Raw genomic sequence first — 19841 nt, forward strand, 5'->3', positions numbered from 1 at the left:
AACAGCGTCTTGCTTTGTAGTTCATGCTGGTCGCAAATGCACAGTGATCCTCCTGCCTCAGCCTCTCAAGTGCTGGGATTACAGGTGTGTGCCACCACACCTGGCCCTTTTCTTGATTTTCCTGTCCTTATTTCACCATTGACTATCAGATATGTGAATAGTAATGTTTCTTTTCTTTATAATTTCAAGATCAAGACAATCTTCCACATTTGTTCCATGAGATTCTGAAGTCAGAATGTAAGAACACAATGAGAATTAGGGTGTCTTGAGGGTTGAATATTCTTGAACATGACTGTAAGAAGAGACTTTACATCCGTCATCAGGCTCATGGCAGAGGGTCCCATTAAGACAGATTTAACTAGAGAAAGGCATAAAATATAGCACTGGCTTTGTATGACACAGGAGTCTTGAGGATTGAAGACTTGGGGAAACTCAGAAATCTGTGTATTTTCTGCTGTTTGAAGAAACTTAGTAAGGCCTGTTTATTCAGATTCTTCTGTAACCTGGTGTCTCCGGAGACAAGGATTCTTTTCATCTGAGAATAGGGAAGGTACCTCTCTCATGCAGGTATTATGACATTCTTCATGGGGGGTTAGATAGTCTCTTCTAGGGTTTAAGGTCTGCTCCAAGGAGAAAAGTGAAGTACAGTAGGAAAAGTGGATCACTTTCCTTCTTCTCTTGTTTTATCAAACACTGAAGCGCCATATTTGGGGGTATACCCTAACACCATCATGAAGAATGTGAACAATTATAGCCACAGGGTGAACTGTGGTCATTATAAAAATGGATAGAATTCTTCTCCACTGTGTTTTTTTGTCCTCAACATGTCTGCAGTTTCTCTCATTAAAAGGTAAAATCTACTCCCCTGTCTCTTGAACTGAGCTGATTCCTTTCTTGCACAGGCTCACATAATGTGGCTTAAGTGATACTGTGCCAGTTCCAGGTCTAGGCCTTACTGCTGTGCTTCCTCTTAGGCATTATCACCATGGTAACAGGCCCAAAGTGCTCTCCTGGATGAAAAGCCATCTCCTAGTCATGCTTCCAGCTGCTCCAGGAGTCAGCTAAGATAAACAGACACTGGTCCAGATCAGCAGAGCTGTCCAGCTGAGCAGTAGATTCATGAGCACTGATGAAGCCCTGAATTTTAGATAGGTTAAACAGCATTTTAATGATAATAGATAACTTATTTTACAGAGTACAAGAATAACTAACTTCCCTTGACTTGACTTCTGAGCCCTTAAATTTCTTCTCCATAATGCTGCAACAGTGACCTTTCTAAAGTACAGATTTGACCATGAGTTTTCCTGTTTAAAATTATTCAATAGCTCCCCAATTCAATGGTTAGTGTCATGAAATTTTGTTTTAGTCAAGACTACCTCATCTTGTTTTGTTCACCTTGCATTTAGGCTCAAAGATGGGTCTAGAGCCGCGATGGTAAAACTGTTAGAGCTTTCAACGCTATGACGGGGTGCTGTGGGGGAGATGCCATAGATTTGCAGTCATGGTCTGGAGTAAAAGTTGGGTGTGGTTGCTTTTTTTCACCTTTTCTCTAAAATTGTATTTATACACGTTTGGATATGCATAATGACCACATTCATCATAGGGAATCTGCACCTCTACATAATATTCTTTTCCTCTTTCCCCTCCCCTTCTTTCAACTCATCTTCTCCCTATTTACAAAAGATTTGTTTCCACTTTTTTCCTTATCCCTTCCTTCTCTCCCTTCTCACTTGTTCCCCTTCCTGTTTGAACATTTTCTTCTTACTTCCCAAGGTCTATCATCCATTTTGGTACATATTTCCACTGTTTGTCACACAAAAGAAACAACCAAATGTTTGAACATGTGTGTTCAATTTATTTCCCTTAAAATTATGCTCTCAAGGTGCATCCGTTTACCAAAATGTCTTAAGTGTATACTTCTTTATAGCAGAGTAGTATTCCATTGTACATAAAAACCACATTTTCTTCATATACTCATTTCTTGATGGGCACCTGAGCTGTTTCCAAGATTTAGCTAGTACAAATTTGCTGCTATAAACTCGAACATGTCTATGGTTTTGGTATGATGCTTTTAACTCTTTTGGGAAGATAACAAGGAGAGGAATAGTTGAGTCAAATGGAACTTCTGGTTTTAGTTTTTTGAGGAATCTTCACATTGATTCTCACATTAATCATACCAGTTTACACTGCCACCAACAGTGGAGAGTGTTTTTTCCTACAGCCTCACATTTTGGCATTGGCGAATTTCTTAATGATAGCTATTTCCAGAGACAGAATCTCAGGATTGCTTTAATTTGTATCTTTTGAATGACCAATGATGTTGAACATTTTTTCATATATTTATTTCTTGTACTTCTTCATCTGAGAAGATTCTATTCATACCAGATGCCCACTTTAAGATTAGGTCTTTAAATTTGGGGTATCTGATTTTTATTTTTGAGTTCTTTATAGATATTAGTTCTTTGTCTAAGAAATAGCTGGTAAATTTTTTTTTCCCATTTCATGGGTGCTCTCTTTATTATGTTGGTGGTGCAAAAGCTGTTTAATATGATGAGATTGGGGCTGGGGATTTAGCTCGGCGGCATAAGCGCCTGCCTTGCAAGCACGCGGTCGTGAGTTCAATCCCCAGTACCAATAAAAACAAAAACAAATAATATGATGAGATCAGTCATTAATTTTTTGTATTTCCTCTTTGATTGGATTGTATTCATGAACTCTTTGCATACATCCGCATCAAGAGATTTATTTTTTCTTCAAGATTGTTTTAATCTTTAAATCTTTGACTCATTTTGGTTTTAGTTTGGTGCATGGTGAGAGATATGAATCCAATTTTAAGTCTTTAGCATGTGGAAAGCCCATTTTCCCAGCACCATTTATTAAAGAAGCTATCTTTCTTCCAGTAAAGGTGTCTGGTCCCTTGGTCAAAAATAAAGTGGTTCAGTGTTTTAGAATTGTTTCTACATCTTCTATTCTGTGCCATCATTGTTGGGTCTGCTTTTTGTTGCTGGTGGTGGTGGTAATGGTCTCCCCTCCTCTAATACCATGCTGTTTTTATCACAGTACTTTGTAGTATAATTTCACCTCAAGGATTATGATGCCCTCTGCTTTATCTTTGTTCCCCACAATAGCTTTTGCTATTTTTGGTCTCTTCAGGTTCCAAATTAATTTTAGGATTGTTTTAAACTTAAATTTTCATGAAGCATACTATTCATATTTTGATTGAGATTGCATTAAATCTGTGTAACAATTTTGGAAACATTGTCATTTCACTATATTGATTCTGCCTACCCAAAACAAGGAATATCTCCATTTTCTGATATTCTCTTCAAGCTCCTTTTTCAGAGTACTATAGTTTTCAATGTATAGGTCTTTACTTCCTCTGTTAGATTGATTCCTAAGAAATTCATTTTTCTTGATGCTACTGTAAAAAGTAATTTCAATCTCAGTGAGTTTGTTATTTCTGTGTAGAGATGCTATTGATTTTGAGTACTAACTTTGTATCTGCTACATTATGGAATGTTTGTTAAATATAGACTTTTGGTGGAGTTTTTGTGGTCTCTTACGTAGAGTATCACGTCATCCACAGATAATGATAATTTATCTTCTTTCTTTCCCATCCTCATTTATTTCATTTTCTTCTCACCTAATTGTTCTGGCTAATGAACTATACTGAAAAGGAATGGTGATAGTGGACATCCTTGTCTTGTTCTTGCTATTAGAATGACAGCTTTCCATTTTTGACCATTAGTATGATGTTGACTATTGGTTTGTCATAGATGACTTTTACCAGACTGAGATAAAGAACTTGTATTCCAATTTTCTGTACAATTTTTAATCACGAATGGGTGTTGGACTTTGTCAAATGATTTTTCTGCACTTAGATGATCATACGGTTTTTGCCATTGGTTGTTAATATGGTATATTACATTTATTGCACATATTGAAAAATCCTTGCTTACTAGGATGAATCCTACTTGATCTTGGTGGATAGTCTTCTTTAATTTGCTGCATTCTGTTTGTCAATATTTTGAGGATTTCTGTATCTATGTTCATTAAGGAGATTGGGTTACAGTTGTTTCTTGGTTGGACTGTTCTCTGGTTTTAGTATGAGGGTAATGCTTTCTTCCAGGAGTGAGTTTGAAAGTACTGCTTCCCTTTCAATTACATTAAAAAGTCCAAGGTATGGTATTAGATGTTCTTCAAATTTTATGTAGAATTCAGCAACAAATCTTTCAGGATTTGGACCTTTCATTGTTGGCAATTTTTTAAATTACTTCTTTAACTTCATTGGTTTTAGGTTACTTAGAATTTTTACATCTTTTAGACTGAACTTTGGTAATTCATATGCATCAAAGAATCTATCTATTTCTTCTGTGTTTTCCATCTTATGAAAGTACAGGTTATCAAAGTAAATACTGATGATCTGGGTTTCTGCAGGCTCTGTTGTGATTTCACCTATTTATTTCCTAATTTTATGGATTTGATTCCTTTTTCTTTTTTTGATAATTTTGGCCAAAGGTCTGTTTTATTTCACCATTAAAAGATCCAACTCTTCAGTTCATTGATTCTTTCTATTCTTAGTCTCAAGTGCATTAATTTTTGCTCTGATCTTTATAATTTCTTCCCTTGTTCATGCTTTGGGTTTAACTTGCTCTTCGTTTTCTAGAAGCTTGAGGATCAACATTAGGTTATTTGTGCTTCTTGTTTTTATGACATGTATATTCATTACTATAAACATCCTCACAGAAGTGCTTTCATTGCATCCCATAAGTTCCAGTATGTCATACAGGCATTACTAATTGTAAAAACTCTAATTCCTTTATGTAAACTGAAAAGTATTATTTATTTGTGTTTATGTAGTTTTGTGGGTTACTTTTGCCACTGATTTCCAATTTTAATGCACTATAGTTTGATAATACACATGGGATAATTTCATTTCCTTTGCATTTACTTAAGCCTGTCCTATAAGTTGGTGTGTGGTCTATTTCTGAGATTTAAAAGGGGTAAAAGGAAAAAATAGAGAAATAAAAGAGAAAAAGGAGAATTGAAGCAGGCTAAAGGACAAAGGAAGATTACTCAAGTTTTGGGAACTAGTGAAGATGACAGGAGGGAACAAAACAAGGAAAGAAATAAAAATAAGAAGTAAACAAAAAAATCTAAAAACAATGATTATACTCATGAAAAAAGAAAATCAAGAAAACAGCAAAGTGAAAAAAATTTTAGAAGATTAAAATTGGTTGGTTATCCTCCAGGGTCTCCTTCAATTCAGGATGTGTCTGTGCTGTCACTGAGAGACAAAGGAGGCAGACAGAGCGTGGAACCATGCTGGGTCAACTCAGCAAGCTGCAGTAAGAACAGCATGGGGTGCTGATTCTGGTGCTTTCAACTCCAGTTCAGGCTGACCCCAACCTTTGGTTGTGGGGTTGGGGCCTGAGTTGTTCAGCCCACAGCACTCTGGATGTCTCTTGTGCACCTGGCCTTGGCTCCCAGAACCTGGATGTCTCTCAGAGTTGTGCCTCACCCAGTCACTGGGAGCCCCAAGAGTTCTCCAACTCCTGGATACAGTGGGCCTCTCCCTAAAATGCAGACCAAGCAAGCACTCACTCCAGGGGATGCTCAGACTGGAGTGTTTCTCCATGGAGGCCTGTGGAGTCACCTTTCTTTACTGTGTTTCTATAGATGTGCTTTTCTCTTTCAAAGTCTGTTTATCTGCTGTGAGGGCTCCAATTCTCCCTTTACATCCTTCCTGGGCCCCTGGGATCCACTTCCCTACTGTTTTCCTCAAACTGTTATAGTCCAGTGTCTGGATTCCAAATCTCAGTCTGATCTCCTGCTGTTTAGTGCTCTGCCATTTTCCTGGAAGTCCAGGCAGGCTTGTTTAAAATACATCTACATGTTTCAGTATTCTTCCTTTTCAACAAATAGGGCCTAATTCTCTACCCCTTGAGTGCACTGTTTTTTTAAGTGTTTCCCTTCCTTTCAAACTCTATCCAACTACTAACCTATCTTCTGTTTCTATACTTATCTTCTATAACCTGTCTTCTGTTTCTGAACCTCTCATATAAATGGATGCAAGCATTATGTGGCTTTGTGTGACTAGTCTTCACTTAGCATAATGTTTTTAAAGTTTACCCAGGCTGCTGCTTCTGTTCATTACTTTTTACTAATGAACATTATATTGTATGGCTATAGCATACTTAACTGATTCATTTACCAATTAATAGTTTGTTTACACTCTCGGGATATTACAAATAATTTTGCTGTGAACATTTGTGAATAGCTGCTAAGTAGGTATGTCTTCACAAGGCGTGAAGGCTCCAATTTCTCCACTTTACTGTTGATACTGTTGTTTATTTACTTTGGGATTTTTTTAGTATATCCATTGCGGTGGATATGAAATGTTACTCCTGATTTTGATTTGCATTTCTCTAATGCCTACCAATGTTGAACAGCTTCTCGTGTGCTTATTTTCTAACTGTATTATCTTCTGTGATGCGTCTACGCAGATTCTTTTCCTATTTAAAAACCTGGACTGTAATTTCATTGATTCTATCTTTCCTATGTTTTAACAGTGAGTAAAGTACAATGAATGCAGTAACTATTAGTAACCAATGCTTTTGCATATTCAGAGTTCTAAAGATAATTATAGTGTCTTGACATAAAGTCATTGTTATTTTGCTGAAGCATCTTATTTTATATTTTGCGGAAATGTGTTTAAATCATGTACTACAGGAACACCATAAAGGGTGTTATTTAGCTAGTGAAATTAGCTAAATCAAATCTTCAAATGACTTTATTTTGTTATATTAGGCATTCCAGAAGAAAAATTATATGCTAAAGAGCAAAACTCATTTGAAATATATTTCTGTAAGGTCTGATATTAGCACAAAGACGTATTAAAAACAAAAAATAATAAATAAATAAAATAAAAATAGTACCTGTTTGGACCTAGAATTAAAAAGAATTAAAATACTTGAATCTCTGAAAGAACAGCAAATGCAAATGAGATGTAATTAAAATCTCCTGGGAAAACTACCCCTCCTACCTCCTTTTCCTTTTCAGTCTCTCCCAGGGGACACATTTAAGGACTTTTGCCTTTTCTCCCCCACCTCATCCCAATATCCATTTATTTTCACATTTTATACAGGACTTGTACATTTGTGGCCCATATATCAAATCTGATCTATGCATGCATTTGAGACATTTTATAACAAATTTGCTATCAACATTTAAAGTTGGCAAATGAAACTTAAAAATCTGTATTACTTATTTAATAGTTTAGAAGGGCTGGCAAAATGCTGCCTTCATTTTCAACTGGCTAGAGATGAATAATGACTGCTTTCTCCTTTTGGCTTGCTATAGTCTTTACCATTTCCTATCTTATATATGTCCAATTTACCATTTATGATATATATATATATATATCATGTGGTCTCTCTGGATAGAACATTTAGTGGAATTTTAAAATTTTTTTAAAACTCTTGTTATGTCTGAAATACTGGAGATTGAACTCAAGGGTTTGGTTTTTTTTTGTTTTTGTTTTTGTTTTTGTTTTTTTTTTTTTTGCTTTTTTAGTACTGAGGACAGAACTCACAACCTCGTGCTTGCCAGGCAGGTCCTTGAGTTGCTGAGCTATATCCCCAGCCCTGAACTCAAGACCTCTGAACTGAACAATATCCACAGACCCCGCACCTCTCACCTCCTATTTAAAATTTTGAGAGAGGTTGTCACGAAGTTGTTAATCACCCAGGCTGGGCTCAAACTTGCTCTCGTCCTGTCTCAGACTTCCGGATTGTGGAGATAATAGACGTGTGTCATCACACTCAGCCGGAGCTTGTGCTTTTTATGTTACCTTTTCCGAGGTAACTTTCAAATTCTGCAACTTTTCTATCTGGTATATTAAGTGGCAAAACAAAACTTCTGAGGACCCAGTAGAGTCCCTTGAGAATGGTCACGAATCCAGAGATAAGCCATAGCTTTCAGGAACTACATGTAATAAAATCCCCATGGATATTCATATCCATCAGAAAGGAGAAAGAAAGTCACACTACTGGTTATGGTAACTTTCTACATGTAAGACTTCTTTCTGGAATGGAAAGCTCAGCTCTGAGAAAACCAAAGGGAATGGTAGTGACCCATCTGTGTCTATGACCATTAAACAACTAGAAATTCCAGGAGTAATGGCGCATACCTGTAATCCTAGTATTTGGGAGGCTGAGACAGGAGGATCACCAAGAGTTTAAGTAGAAGATAGTTATATCAAGCAGAACTCCGTACCCTGTGCACAACTGGGCTTTCATAACACTGCTGTTAATGTGGCCATGAGGCATGCCTGAAAAGAAGTTTACCACGGTATGTCACAGCACAGCTAAAATAACTCTCCCATCGAATAATCTTGCTGCAGACAGTACTTTGAGATAAGAACTACCTATCACTACTGGTTAACAAAACATTTTCTGTGTTGCTGCAAATAAAAAGAGCAGATATACTCAGTAACTACAAAATTTTCACTGGTTATGCTATTATAATGTCAGACGGAATCCAATAACATAAGTCACAAGAGACTAGCATAATTACATGCCTCCAAAGCCATTTTTAAAATGTTAGGAAATTATATTTTATTATTTGCTTATTTGTGCTTCTACCCCAGGGAATCTGTTAGCATTTGCATGTACAGAACAAAGAAAACATGTGTGTTTATACACACACACACACACACACACACACACACACTGACCCACAAGTTATACATAAAATGCTTAGACTCCCAGCCTACAGTAAACCCTCAACAAATCTGGCTCTAATTTCTATAATTCCCACTCACCTACTCTCAAGTTTCTTTACCGTACCTTGCCTCATAAGCGCCTGTGACTAAATCAATGGTTTACTCCTTCTTTCCCAGTGTTTCATAAGCATTTCGCCAATCCTAGGTTGTCGGACACCTAGGACTTCCCTACACTATTCAAATTAGCTTTGGACAACCATAACCGTAGGAACACCTTGGTGGCACGCACTGTTACAGCAGCTGGGTTAGTTAGAAATATTATAAGCAGTGAGACAGGGCTAGGTCCTCCAAGGGGCCAGTGGGGAAGCCCAGATACTTTGCAACTATGGGGGAGACAGACACCTTCTGCTGTGGGCCAGGCCTCCAGACAAAAGATCAAACAAATGCATCCATAGCCTAGGGACTGATATTCTAAATAGCTCCCTATCACCCTAGGGAAGAGTCACTGCTCCCTAAAAATGCCCCTTTTCCTACGTGACTCGCTTCCCCATTTGACCCTAATGTAATCAGTTTTACTTGAACAATTAATCTTATTAGTTAACCATAGTTTTGTCCCACTTTATGCCCATCTGCCTTGTAGGTTCCCAGTTTTCTCTACCTTGATCCCCTCTCACCACATGGTTTTACTCTATAAAAGTCCCTGGAAAAGACTGAGTCCTTGGCAACCCGCTCAGGACCCCTTCTGTCTCTCTTAGACAGAAGCTTTTTTTTCTCTCAATAAATATATTCTACTCTTAATCTCCGTTGTTCCTAAAATTCATTCTTCAATTTTAGAGAACCCGAACTCCACCGGACACAGTAGGTCGGGAGTTTGATTGCCCTTTATCACCACCGCCCACAGCACAGGTGCTGAGAGCCTGTGTCTCCCTCCCCAGCACTGCTCTGGGAACCTCGAGGTAAGAAGCAGAACCTCCCCCGCTCCCGCCCCGGGGCACACTCACTTCCCAGGCCTTTTGGCCGAACCCTTAGGCCTTTGAAATGGTCTCGCTCTTAAAGCTGCACGCATCTTGCGGCCGCGGTTCCTGCCTGTGCCTTCGCTGTGCTCTGGTTTGTCTTCGAACTTCCCGGCCGCGGCTGCGTTCACCAATCACAAGCGGCTTTTCTCGGGCCCACCTCCCCTCTCGCGCCCCCTGCGGAACCCCGCCCCTCCTGACGTACGCTGCGCGAGGACGTCGTCCTGACGCCACCGTCGCCCCGCTCGGCGCCTCAGGCCGGCAGTTGGGCGGCGTCGCGACTGAGCTCTCAGGGCCGCTGCCCCGAGGGCGCGGGACCCATGTGGGGCTTCAGGCTCCTGCGCGCCCCGCCGCCGCTGCTCCGGTCGCCGCCGCTGGCAGTCGGAGAAGCGCCGGGCCTGCGGCAGGCAGGAGCCATGGAGTCTGGCGGCGTCGGGGCGCGCAGCTCGCGGCCGGCCGAGGGGCTCCGCATGCAGCTGTGCGCGGTGCCCGGCGCCGACCCGCAGCGCAGCAACGAGCTGCTCCTGCTGGCGACCGCGGCGCGGGGCGGCCCCGGGGACCCGGCGGTCGAGCAGCACCACGTGCTGTACTTCCCCGGAGACGTGCAGGTGACTGGGCGCGGCGAGGCCAGGCTCCGAGGAGGGGTCTGAGGGAGGCCACGCGGGAGCCAGGGACTGGGGGCCCTGGGCACAGGCGGGACAGACAAGCTGTCGGAGCGCTTGGCCGCGCGGAGGACACCGTGCCTGTTGGGCTGGGGACACAGCTGGCTTTTTAGTGAACTTAGCATAGCGCGCAGTGTTGGGAAAGAGCTGAATCAGAAACAAACAAACAAGCCACTACAAACGTGACGCTGGGAGTAACCCTAGAACAGGGTGGTGGTGAGCCGGACAAGGGACAGTCACTGAGAAGTGTGTCAGTGTTTTGATGCTCGCTTAAGTTAGTCTGTACTTTTGTTTCTGGGTATTTTACGTGTCTTAATGTTATAGCCATAAACCTTTGAGGGGGACAATATGGGAATTAAACCCAGGGACGTCTCACTGGCTTTTTGTTTGATTTTGAGACAGGATCTCACTAAATTGCCTCATCTGGCCGAGGACCTGCAATCTTCCTGCCTTAGACTCCCAAAGAGGCATGTGCAGACACACCCAGCTTGGCATGTTTTTATTATTAATTTCATAGCTGTGGGCAAATATCTGTGGTTATGTTGTCCTGCAACCTGAGTCTTAGTCTAAAACTATATAGATATGGTAGCCATTAGCCATTAATTAACTTAATTAAAATTAAATTAAGTAAAATTTAAAATCCAGTTTCTCAGTCGTAATATTGGAAGTGATCCGTCACTACTGATGGTGACTGTACTGTGTTGGACAACATAGAAATGGACAGCTTTTCTTTTTTTTCTTTTTTTTTTTTTTTTTTTTTTTTGTCTTTTTCGTTTTTACTGGTACCAGGGATCGAACTCACGACTGCCTGCTTGCAAGGCAGGCACTTATGCCGCTGAGCTAAATCCCCAGCCCCAGGACAGCTTTTCATAGAGCGTTTCCATCGGCACTGGAAGTTCTGCTAGTGGTCTTGGTACAGACAGACACAAGAGGTGTAGCTAGATATGTATAACATGAAACAGTGTTAGCTGAGGGTTTTTGAAATTGATGCTTTTAAGATGATCTATTGAAAAACTTTGTGCCCTGAGTCAGTGATAAAGGTGTATGTAGTGTTTTGTCCTCAAAATAACTGGTCCAACTGACTGCTAGAGGAAATTAGTATTTAGACTTTAAAAAAGAACATTTACTCGATTGATAACCTTTGAGCTCACATTGGGAGAACAGCATGTTGTGCATCTGACACTGATTTCTAGAGATTTGTGACCAACCATGTGTGCCTATAACAAGGATGATAGTGGTAGTATTGACAGTTAACGTTTATTGAGCACTTACTGTTTTGTAAAGTATCCCGGCCATAATACAGAGTAAGTCTTTCGATGAGGTCTAAAAAGTTCTACATACAGCTTGAGTATCACATTCTTTCATTTGGACAATACCCATCTGTTTATGTAGCATGATATTCCATTAACTTTTGGGACAGTGATGGACTTTCAATTTGTGCAAAGTAGGAAGTCCTCTAAAATGCTAGGTCTCTTAGAAAAAAAGAAAATGCAGCACAGGGCTTTGAGCCTAGATTGCTTGCATTTAAACCCTGATTCTGTGCTTTCTGGTTATGAAATCTTCAGGCATTTGTTAAATCTCTCTATTGCACTTACCTCAGCTATAAAATAGGAATAATTTATAGGGAGTCAGTGGAGCTTAGCTATGTGAATAACTGATGAGTTCTCATCACTTCTCACCTTTCCAGGGACTTTAAAAATTATTAAAGTACCCTAATGTTCTGTTCTTTCCCTGTCTCTTCTCACTTGTTTAGCAAAGATTCAATTTCATGGCTTTACATACTACCTATACCCTGGAGAGCCCTTGATATTTGTGTATCTAGCTTACCTATATTCGTGAATTTTAGACTCATCCACTGTGTGCACAGTGTCTTCCTATTGGGTATTTGCTAGATAACCCTAAACTCTGGATATTTACCCTCCACAGTCATCCCAGTCAATGGAGACAGTCTTTTTCCAAGGTGGTGGTTCCGGTCACCTTTAGAGCTCTTTTTCACACCTCGCATTCATCACCTGGTCCACTCTGTGTATCTGCAGGGATCCACGCCTCGGGCCACTCCCCCACTTGTTCATACACATCATACACATTTCTCTCAGAACACTCCTCCTGTGTGTGCATTATTAGCTCCCCGCTGACATGTCTGCTTCAGAGTGCCTCTCAACAGAGCCTCGCCTGACCACGCACCCATGTGTACAGCTTTCCTGCTAGCCTTTCATCTTTATTCATTTTGGCTCTCGTCTGTCTTTTACCATTAACGTGTAAGTTTGTGTCTGTTCACTGGTCTGTCCGTCTGCTGTGCCTGGTGTTGAGTAGGTAACCTGTTGCACAGATGATTATATATAAGCCCTTTTAATAGGTTGACCATGAGTAGTAGCCTGGGTTGCAGATCAAACTTTGGATACCTCTTAGAAAGTCCTGTGGGAATGTTCGATGCCTCTTTGCAGAATGTGGAAGTGCTTACCCACTATTCTGAGCCCTAGGCTTTGACACAACAGTAACAATAGCATTTTTCACTTGTGTTTATGTAATTCCTTCATACCAGTCCTTTTCCCATTCCAGTCCTGTCACCTGGAGCTAATGAAGACCTTCTATAGTGTGAACTGAGACCCATAAAGTCTAGGTTCATTTTGATTAGTCTTTAGGACCTAGGACCTTGGGTTCCTTAACTATCAAAAGAAATTAGGTACACCCTTCCAGATCTCAATGCCCATGATTTTATGTTAATTGTATATATTATAAATCTTGATGTGTAGAAGATAATAGCAAAATTCATAGAAAATCAAATGACCTTGGAATAAATTTTTTAAATATATATGGCAAACTTAATGAGGTACAACAGGACAGTTGTCAGAGGACATGCACAGAGACTAAAATGAAAATTGCCAATAAACTAAAATGCTCAACCTAATTAATAATTAAAACATCCAAATTAAATCAAGACACTATTTTATCATGGTAGCAAAAATTGTTTGAAAATTAATGCTAACAGTCATTAGCATTAAAAATAGTTAAGAATGTGGAAAAATGATGCTTCTGTATATTTGTTTTTGACATGTAAATTGATACTGATCTGATTCTTAAAATTATTATTCAAATCAAGGGGCTGGGGATTTAGCTCAGCGGCATAAGCGCCTGCCTTGCAAGCAGGCAGTCCTGAGTTCGATCCCTGGTACCAAAAAGAAGGAAAAAGACAAAAAAAAGAAAAATTATTATTCAAATCTATACATGGAATCATGCCTGTAACATACTCTTGAAGATGTATATATAAGCTTGTTGCTTTGGGGGAGGAAAATACTGTCCTTCTGTATTCATAATATATATGTAAACTAGAGAAAATGGGACTACTAGATACCAACATTTTAATGATTAGTTCCAATTAGTGGATTAATGGGTGGTTTCTCTAGCTTCTTCATACCATACTATATAGACTGGATTTTTGTAGTGTTACATTCAATCCATTTAATTTTTTAGGAAAAAAATGCATTTGCTCAAAATTCAGATAACATAAGGTTTTACACTCTAAAAAGTGGGTCTGTCTCATCCAATTCTACCATTTCCTTTCCCCAAAGCTACTGCCACTGTTTGTTTTACACACACACACACACCCCTTCCAGAGATGTTCTGTGCTTAGGCAAGTTTTAAAAAACATGAATGGCAGCAGAGTGACCCTGTTTCTCTCCACATGATCTACTCAACCCTCCAGTAAATCTTGGTGACTCTAATTCCAAATATTCTTGTAAGGGAGCCACCCAGCACCTCCGTTCCAACACAGTCTGTGCACGCTTCTCCAGGAGGAATTTTAGTAGCCTCTCTAGTTTGGCTGCTTCAGCAGTTGGCCCTTCACATGTAGGAGCCAAAGTAATCCTTTCAGAATAGCAGTTAAATCAGCCCTTTGCTGCAGACCCTTCCAGAGCCAGAGCTTCCCCTCCTTCCCGCTAAGCTGTCCTCCTCCTTGGTCGTTGCAGTCACATTGGTTCGTGCCGTCCATCTTGGGTGCCTGCGTGCTTCCACCTGAGGGCTTTGGCAGCTGTGGCTCTGTAGAGCTGGCCATGGCCTCACCATAGTTCCCTCTGGGCTCTTGTGCTGAGGGAGGCTGAGGCAGGAGGATCGTTGCAAATTCAAGACCAGCCTGGGCTACCAAGTGAGCTCAAGGCCAGCCTGAACTGCATAGAGATCCTGTCTCAAAAAAGCCATTATGAATAAAAATTAAAACAAGATACATATATAGATACATAATACAGTTAATCTATGTAGATGGCTTTATAAATCAGTAAGGTCCACATACAAAAGATAAAGGATATGAACAAGCAAGAGTTGAGATCCAGATTGTTAATAAATTATGAACAAAATTTTAGTTTGATTCTCATTTTCAGTAAATTTAAATCTGAATAGTTACCCTGCTGGTGAAATTTAACCAAGAAATTACATGAGTCTGGAAGACAGTTCTGCACTCTCAGTATCAACCAATCTTAAATTAGGAATATTTTTGGTCTAGGTTTTCCATATCTAGGAATTTATTTTTAAAGATGTCATCACAGATGGGGCAAATGTTTTTCCATGCATGTTACTGCAGCTTTGTCACAACAACAGAGTTGAAACAGACAGCATTCAGGTCACGTGAGGAGTCCAGGTAGTAGCACAGCGTGGCAGCTCACTAGAGGGTAAACATTTTAAAATTCTGCCTTGGTCAAAAAGTCCATGTCATGAACCAGATTTATCTTTAATGAGCTAAGATTTATCTTTATGCTAACTAAAGTCTATGACTTCCCAAAACTTAAATTCTTACTAGGCATCATCGCTGTATCTTACTACCTCACCCCTTACTGAGTTTGAGGCTTGCATAGAAGTGATTTGTTCAGCGTCTTACAAGCAGAGTCAGATGTGGTGGCATAGACCTGTGATCCAGCTTTTGGGAGGCTGAGGCAAAAGAATTGCAAGTTTAAGGCCAGCCTGAGCAACTCAGCTAGATTGTGTTTCAAAATTAAAGCCAGGCGTGATGGCATATGCCTGTAATCCCAGCACTGGGAGGATAAGACAGGAAGAGTGCCAGAGTTCACGGCCAGCCTGGGCTATGTAAGGAGTTGAAAGACAACCTGAGTTACAGAGCAAGAAAAACCAAGAAAATAAGTGGGGTTGTGGGGCTATAGGTCAGTACTCCCTGAGTTCAATCCCTGTAACACAAAAGGAAAGAAGTCTTATAACCAGAAAGTGGTGACAGTGTCAATTTGTATTTCTAGTACATTAATCATAGGTGATTACAGCCTTTTAAATCCCTCAATAAAAATAGGAGACCTTTATGGAAATAAGCTTATATACATCTGTACTCAGGGCTGCCTTCATCCTTCTTCCCTTTCAGAATTACCATGAGATCATGACTCATCATCCTGAGAATTACCAGTGGGAAAACTGGAGTCTGGAAAACGTTGCCACCATCCTAGCCCAGCGATTTCCCGACAGTTACATCTGGGTAATAAAGTGCTCTCGGATGCACTTGCACAAGTTCAGCTGCTATGACAACTTTGTGAAAAGCAACATGTTTGGTGCTCCAGAACACAATACTGACTTTGGAGCTTTCAAGCACCTTTATACGTTATTAGTTAATGCTTTTAACTTAAGTCAGAATGGTGTGCTGTCAAAGAATGGAAATGTTTGGAATAAGGACTCCAAAGCATCTACTTGTAAGTCTAATTCTCCTTCTGCTAGTAATGGCTGCCAGGGAGAAAAAGAAAGGACCTGTGAAAAGCTCGATGAGTCCACCAGGAGTTTTCATCCACCGTCACTCAGTGGCGCATCTTTTACTTTGATTGGATTCAGTAAAGGATGTGTTGTTTTGAATCAGTTGCTTTTTGAATTGAAAGAAGCCAAGAAAGACAAGAACATAGATGCTTTCATCAAAAGCATAAGAAGAATGTATTGGCTGGATGGTGGTCATTCCGGAGGAAGCAATACATGGGTTACGTACCCAGAAGTCTTGAAAGAATTTGCACAAACGGGGATTATTGTTCACACTCACGTAACACCTTACCAAGTACGCGACCCAATGAGATCTTGGATCGGCAAGGAGCACAAGAAATTTGTCCAGCTCCTTGGAGATTTTGGTGTGCAGGTGACAAGCCAGGTTCATTTTGCAAAGGAAGCCCCTTCCATAGAAAATCACTTCAGGGTTCATGAAGTATTTTGAGACAAGAATATTAACGTACTTGTTTGGAGGAGGAGAAGCACGTTGAGTGCTACCAGTTCGGATAATGGGGTATACAATGGAATGCCTAGTTGCATTGTCAGACTGGGGCTGGGGAAAGCACACATTCCTGAAATGAGTGTAATATGCAGTAGTGTCCTTGCTTGTGAGTTTGAGCGTGAGCAGTTTGCAGTTTGGATTGGGCTAGAATTAACAGTTAATTTGAAATCTAAAAATGGTTTGTGATCATTTTCTGAGGAGGTACAAGACTCTTAAAAGTGAAAGTTAACAATACAGTCCTTTTTAAAGGTAACTAAAACTGTTGGAAATAGTTGATTTTCTGAGACATGTTTAAACTAACTGGGGTAAATTATAAAAATAATTAGCTATTTTGGCACCCCAGAAGAATGAAAGCACTTCATTTCTCCCAAAGTATAGATACCTAGATGTTTTCCAGCATTTTTGAGTAATTGTCCTGTCTTTTGTGTTTGGTAAATGCATGGATGTGTGTGTGTGTGTGCACGTGCGTGTGTGTGTGTGTGCCAGCACACACGTGTGGGTGTGAGCACATGTGCTAGGGACTGAACCCAGAGCCTCACTCACGCCAGGCAGGCAGAACTACCCCTGAGGTGTACCCCAGCCCTGGCTTCACTCTTTGAGTGCCACCAAGCTGGGTTTTTTTTTTTTTTTTTTTTTTTTTTTCTTAGCCAAAACATGTTTTATTTCCAAATACCCAAGAACATGTAATAGTATAAAATTGGTTTTTAAAACATTTTAAATTTAATTATCATGGGTTAATTTTTGTTTTTGTTTATCTAATTGTTTCTGAAAATTGGTTAAGTAAAAATAAATATATTGGACAGAGCAGATTTCAAGCTTTCATTATATCACTTTTAAAAGAGAGCAACTCAGGTAAAACAAATATGTAATGCTTTGCTAGTGCTCTGCTGCAAAGGAGACAGATTCCATGAATCTAAATCAGTTTTCCCAGAAGCATGGTTTTGTCTGCCAAAAGAAAAGAGCTGCATTTGGCCAAAATGCAAAATTAACACTGGTATAAGAAAAGTTACAAGGGAAAGTTTGAAGACACAAATGATTTAATTTTGGCTCAAAAATCAGATTTGCTTAACACTGCTACATGATTTGGTGAAGTTTCCTTCTGCTTGGTTTTCTTGACCTAGAAAAATACATCTCCAGAAACCAGTTTCAGCCAATCCTAAAACATAGCTGTGTGATTATCAAAGGGCATCTCTTTTATACTTCAGTAATATGTAGCTTTTGCTAGTCATAAACAGGGAAATAACATGCTGTTTTAGGACTGAAAAAATGACACTGAAGATACATTTGTCTTAATAACCCAGAGGACCTAGATTTATTAACATAAAAATGTTAATTTCTCGGTTCTTTCATCTTAATGACTATAAATGCATTCCAAATGTAGTATTGAGAAACACAAGAAGGGATTCTTAACCAGCTGTTTAAAAATTAGCACTCAATCCTATAAATGACAGAAAAGTAGTTTTATATTGCTCTGTTTTCTTGAAATTCCTGCTCTTTTGAGACCAAAGATTCCCATCACATAACAAAGTCTGCATGATTCTAACATGCTGTAGGTAACGCTGCTTTAACGTACCGATTGGAAGATTTTCTTCAGTTTGTTTAATGCTTGTTAAAATTGACCTGCATTGAGCTGAGGATGAAGCTTAATGGCAGAGTGCCTGCCAGAGTCCAAGAAGCCCTGGGTTACGTCCCCAGCACTGCTGTCCCCTAGGAAGAAACTGACATGTGACTAGGGAAAGGCTTATTCTCACAGGGTAAACTGAAGTGAAGAGTTAGAACTTTCAACAGAAGAATCCATTGTTTTAAATCTCAGATATTTAAAAATCTGAGTTCTTCAGCCATTCAGTCAACTGAATGCTTCGTTGTTACTGTTGTATCTTGAATGGATAGTCATAATCATGGGTACCTACGACTGCCATCACATCGAAGTGAGACAGTTTAAAAGGAAGAATATTCTCTTTTCTGAAAATTTATGCAAGTTGATCCATGTTTGATGGTTTCTGTTTGCTCGGACAAGTCCTTTACACGTCTGTTCTACACCGTGATTGTGAACGTTGTCCTCTTGAATTGTGCCTTCGTAATGAGTCAGTTGAGAAAAGTCATAAGGATAATGTGAAAGTTGTTACCGCCACAGCATGAATGTATAATTGTATTAAAGTTAATCTATAGGAGTGTTTGGATATACTTTCTATTAAGATTTCAGATCAGTCATTGAAAAAGTACTTTGACCTTATTGGTTTTCCTGTTGTATTTTCATTAACTTTGTCCAACTTTGAACATCTCCCCTGTAAAGACACATCTCTTCTTTCTGTTTAGAGTTTTGCAGTGTAGTGGAGGCTGGCCTTGAATTCACAGTAAGCCTCCTGCCTTAGCTTTCCAAATGTTGGAAATATAGATGTATACAAGCATGTCTGACTCATTTTAAATTACTCAGAATGCACCTTCTATTTCTTGTTGGGTTTCCTAAAGAACAAAGTCTCTTAGCAAATGAGTTACTCTTTTCCTTTCCTTTACTTCTTAAGAAACTTAGGATCTGGTGTGATCCATTTTTCATGTCATGGATGCAGTATCTGAACACCCACCAAATGCAGGAGGGTTTCGGCCAGTGGTGGCAGGCCACGGCACACATCTGTGGCCAGCTGTTGTTACCCTTGAAAGTTCTCCAAGGCTTGCCATCCCTGGTCTAGGCAATACGGATACAGCAGAGTCTAGGGCGTTTAAGGCTGTGTGGGAAACAAGGTGGTGTTCATGAGCCACTCTGTCATGTTTCACTGAGGACTTGTTACGGTCTCTAGATTCCCCCCAAGCCTCATGCACTTGTCGGCAGGGACACTCACGGATAAATGTGGGCACTAGCATGCAACGTGGGAAGGTGATTGTGCCCCCTGGCTGCCCTTGCTGCTTCCTGACTGCCAGGGTCTGAGCAGCTTTCCTCTACACTGACCTTTTCACCATGCACTGGGGCTACCAGTAACTGTACCATGCACCATAACTGACCAGGACAAGCCTCTCCAAGTTGTGGGTGTTGGATGTGGAGTGTCAGCAGGGAGAAAGTGATCAGGCCTGGGAGTTGCGAAACCGCATTAGGGCGTCCTGGAACTCACACTGCTATTCACAGGGGCAAGGCAGCCCAGCGGCTCACATACCAGGTAGCACCAGGGTGACCATTCTAGATGTGTTAAAGGCACCCAGCACTCATGGTC

General features: G+C 40.2%; 1 protein-coding gene and 1 long non-coding RNA gene across 2 annotated transcripts in view; one reads left to right on the forward strand and one right to left on the reverse strand.

Annotated features, from left to right (window-relative positions):
• The window catches only part of LOC134478235 (uncharacterized), a 39266-nt gene extending 29383 nt beyond the window's left edge, over positions 1–9883 (reverse strand). The window contains exon 1 of the long non-coding RNA XR_010050728.1: positions 9727–9883. This is a non-coding gene — a long non-coding RNA (uncharacterized LOC134478235). The remainder of the gene's footprint in view (positions 1–9726) is intronic.
• A 90-nt stretch (positions 9884–9973) lies between these two features.
• CUNH2orf69 (chromosome unknown C2orf69 homolog) lies at positions 9974–19046 on the forward strand. The gene is made up of 2 exons (XM_003463339.5): positions 9974–10346; positions 15757–19046. The coding sequence occupies exons 1-2, from the start codon at positions 10059–10061 to the stop codon at positions 16579–16581; spliced, it is 1113 nt and encodes a 370-aa protein (XP_003463387.2). The 5' UTR covers positions 9974–10058; the 3' UTR covers positions 16582–19046.
• Positions 19047–19841: the final 795 nt, after the last annotated feature.

This window comes from Cavia porcellus, unplaced genomic scaffold (assembly GCF_034190915.1).
Source record: "Cavia porcellus strain 051 isolate PalLab524CR breed Dunkin Hartley unplaced genomic scaffold, mCavPor4.1 scaffold_12, whole genome shotgun sequence".
NCBI lineage: Eukaryota > Metazoa > Chordata > Mammalia > Rodentia > Caviidae > Cavia > Cavia porcellus.

Coding starts and splice junctions, on each gene's coding strand:
- CUNH2orf69 (XM_003463339.5), top strand. CDS start 10,059: ATGTGGGGCTTCAGGCTCCTGCGCGCCCCGCCGCCGCTGCTCCGGTCG. Junction 10,347..15,756: donor ACTTCCCCGGAGACGTGCAG/GTGACTGGGCGC, acceptor CTTCCCTTTCAG/AATTACCATGAGATCATGAC.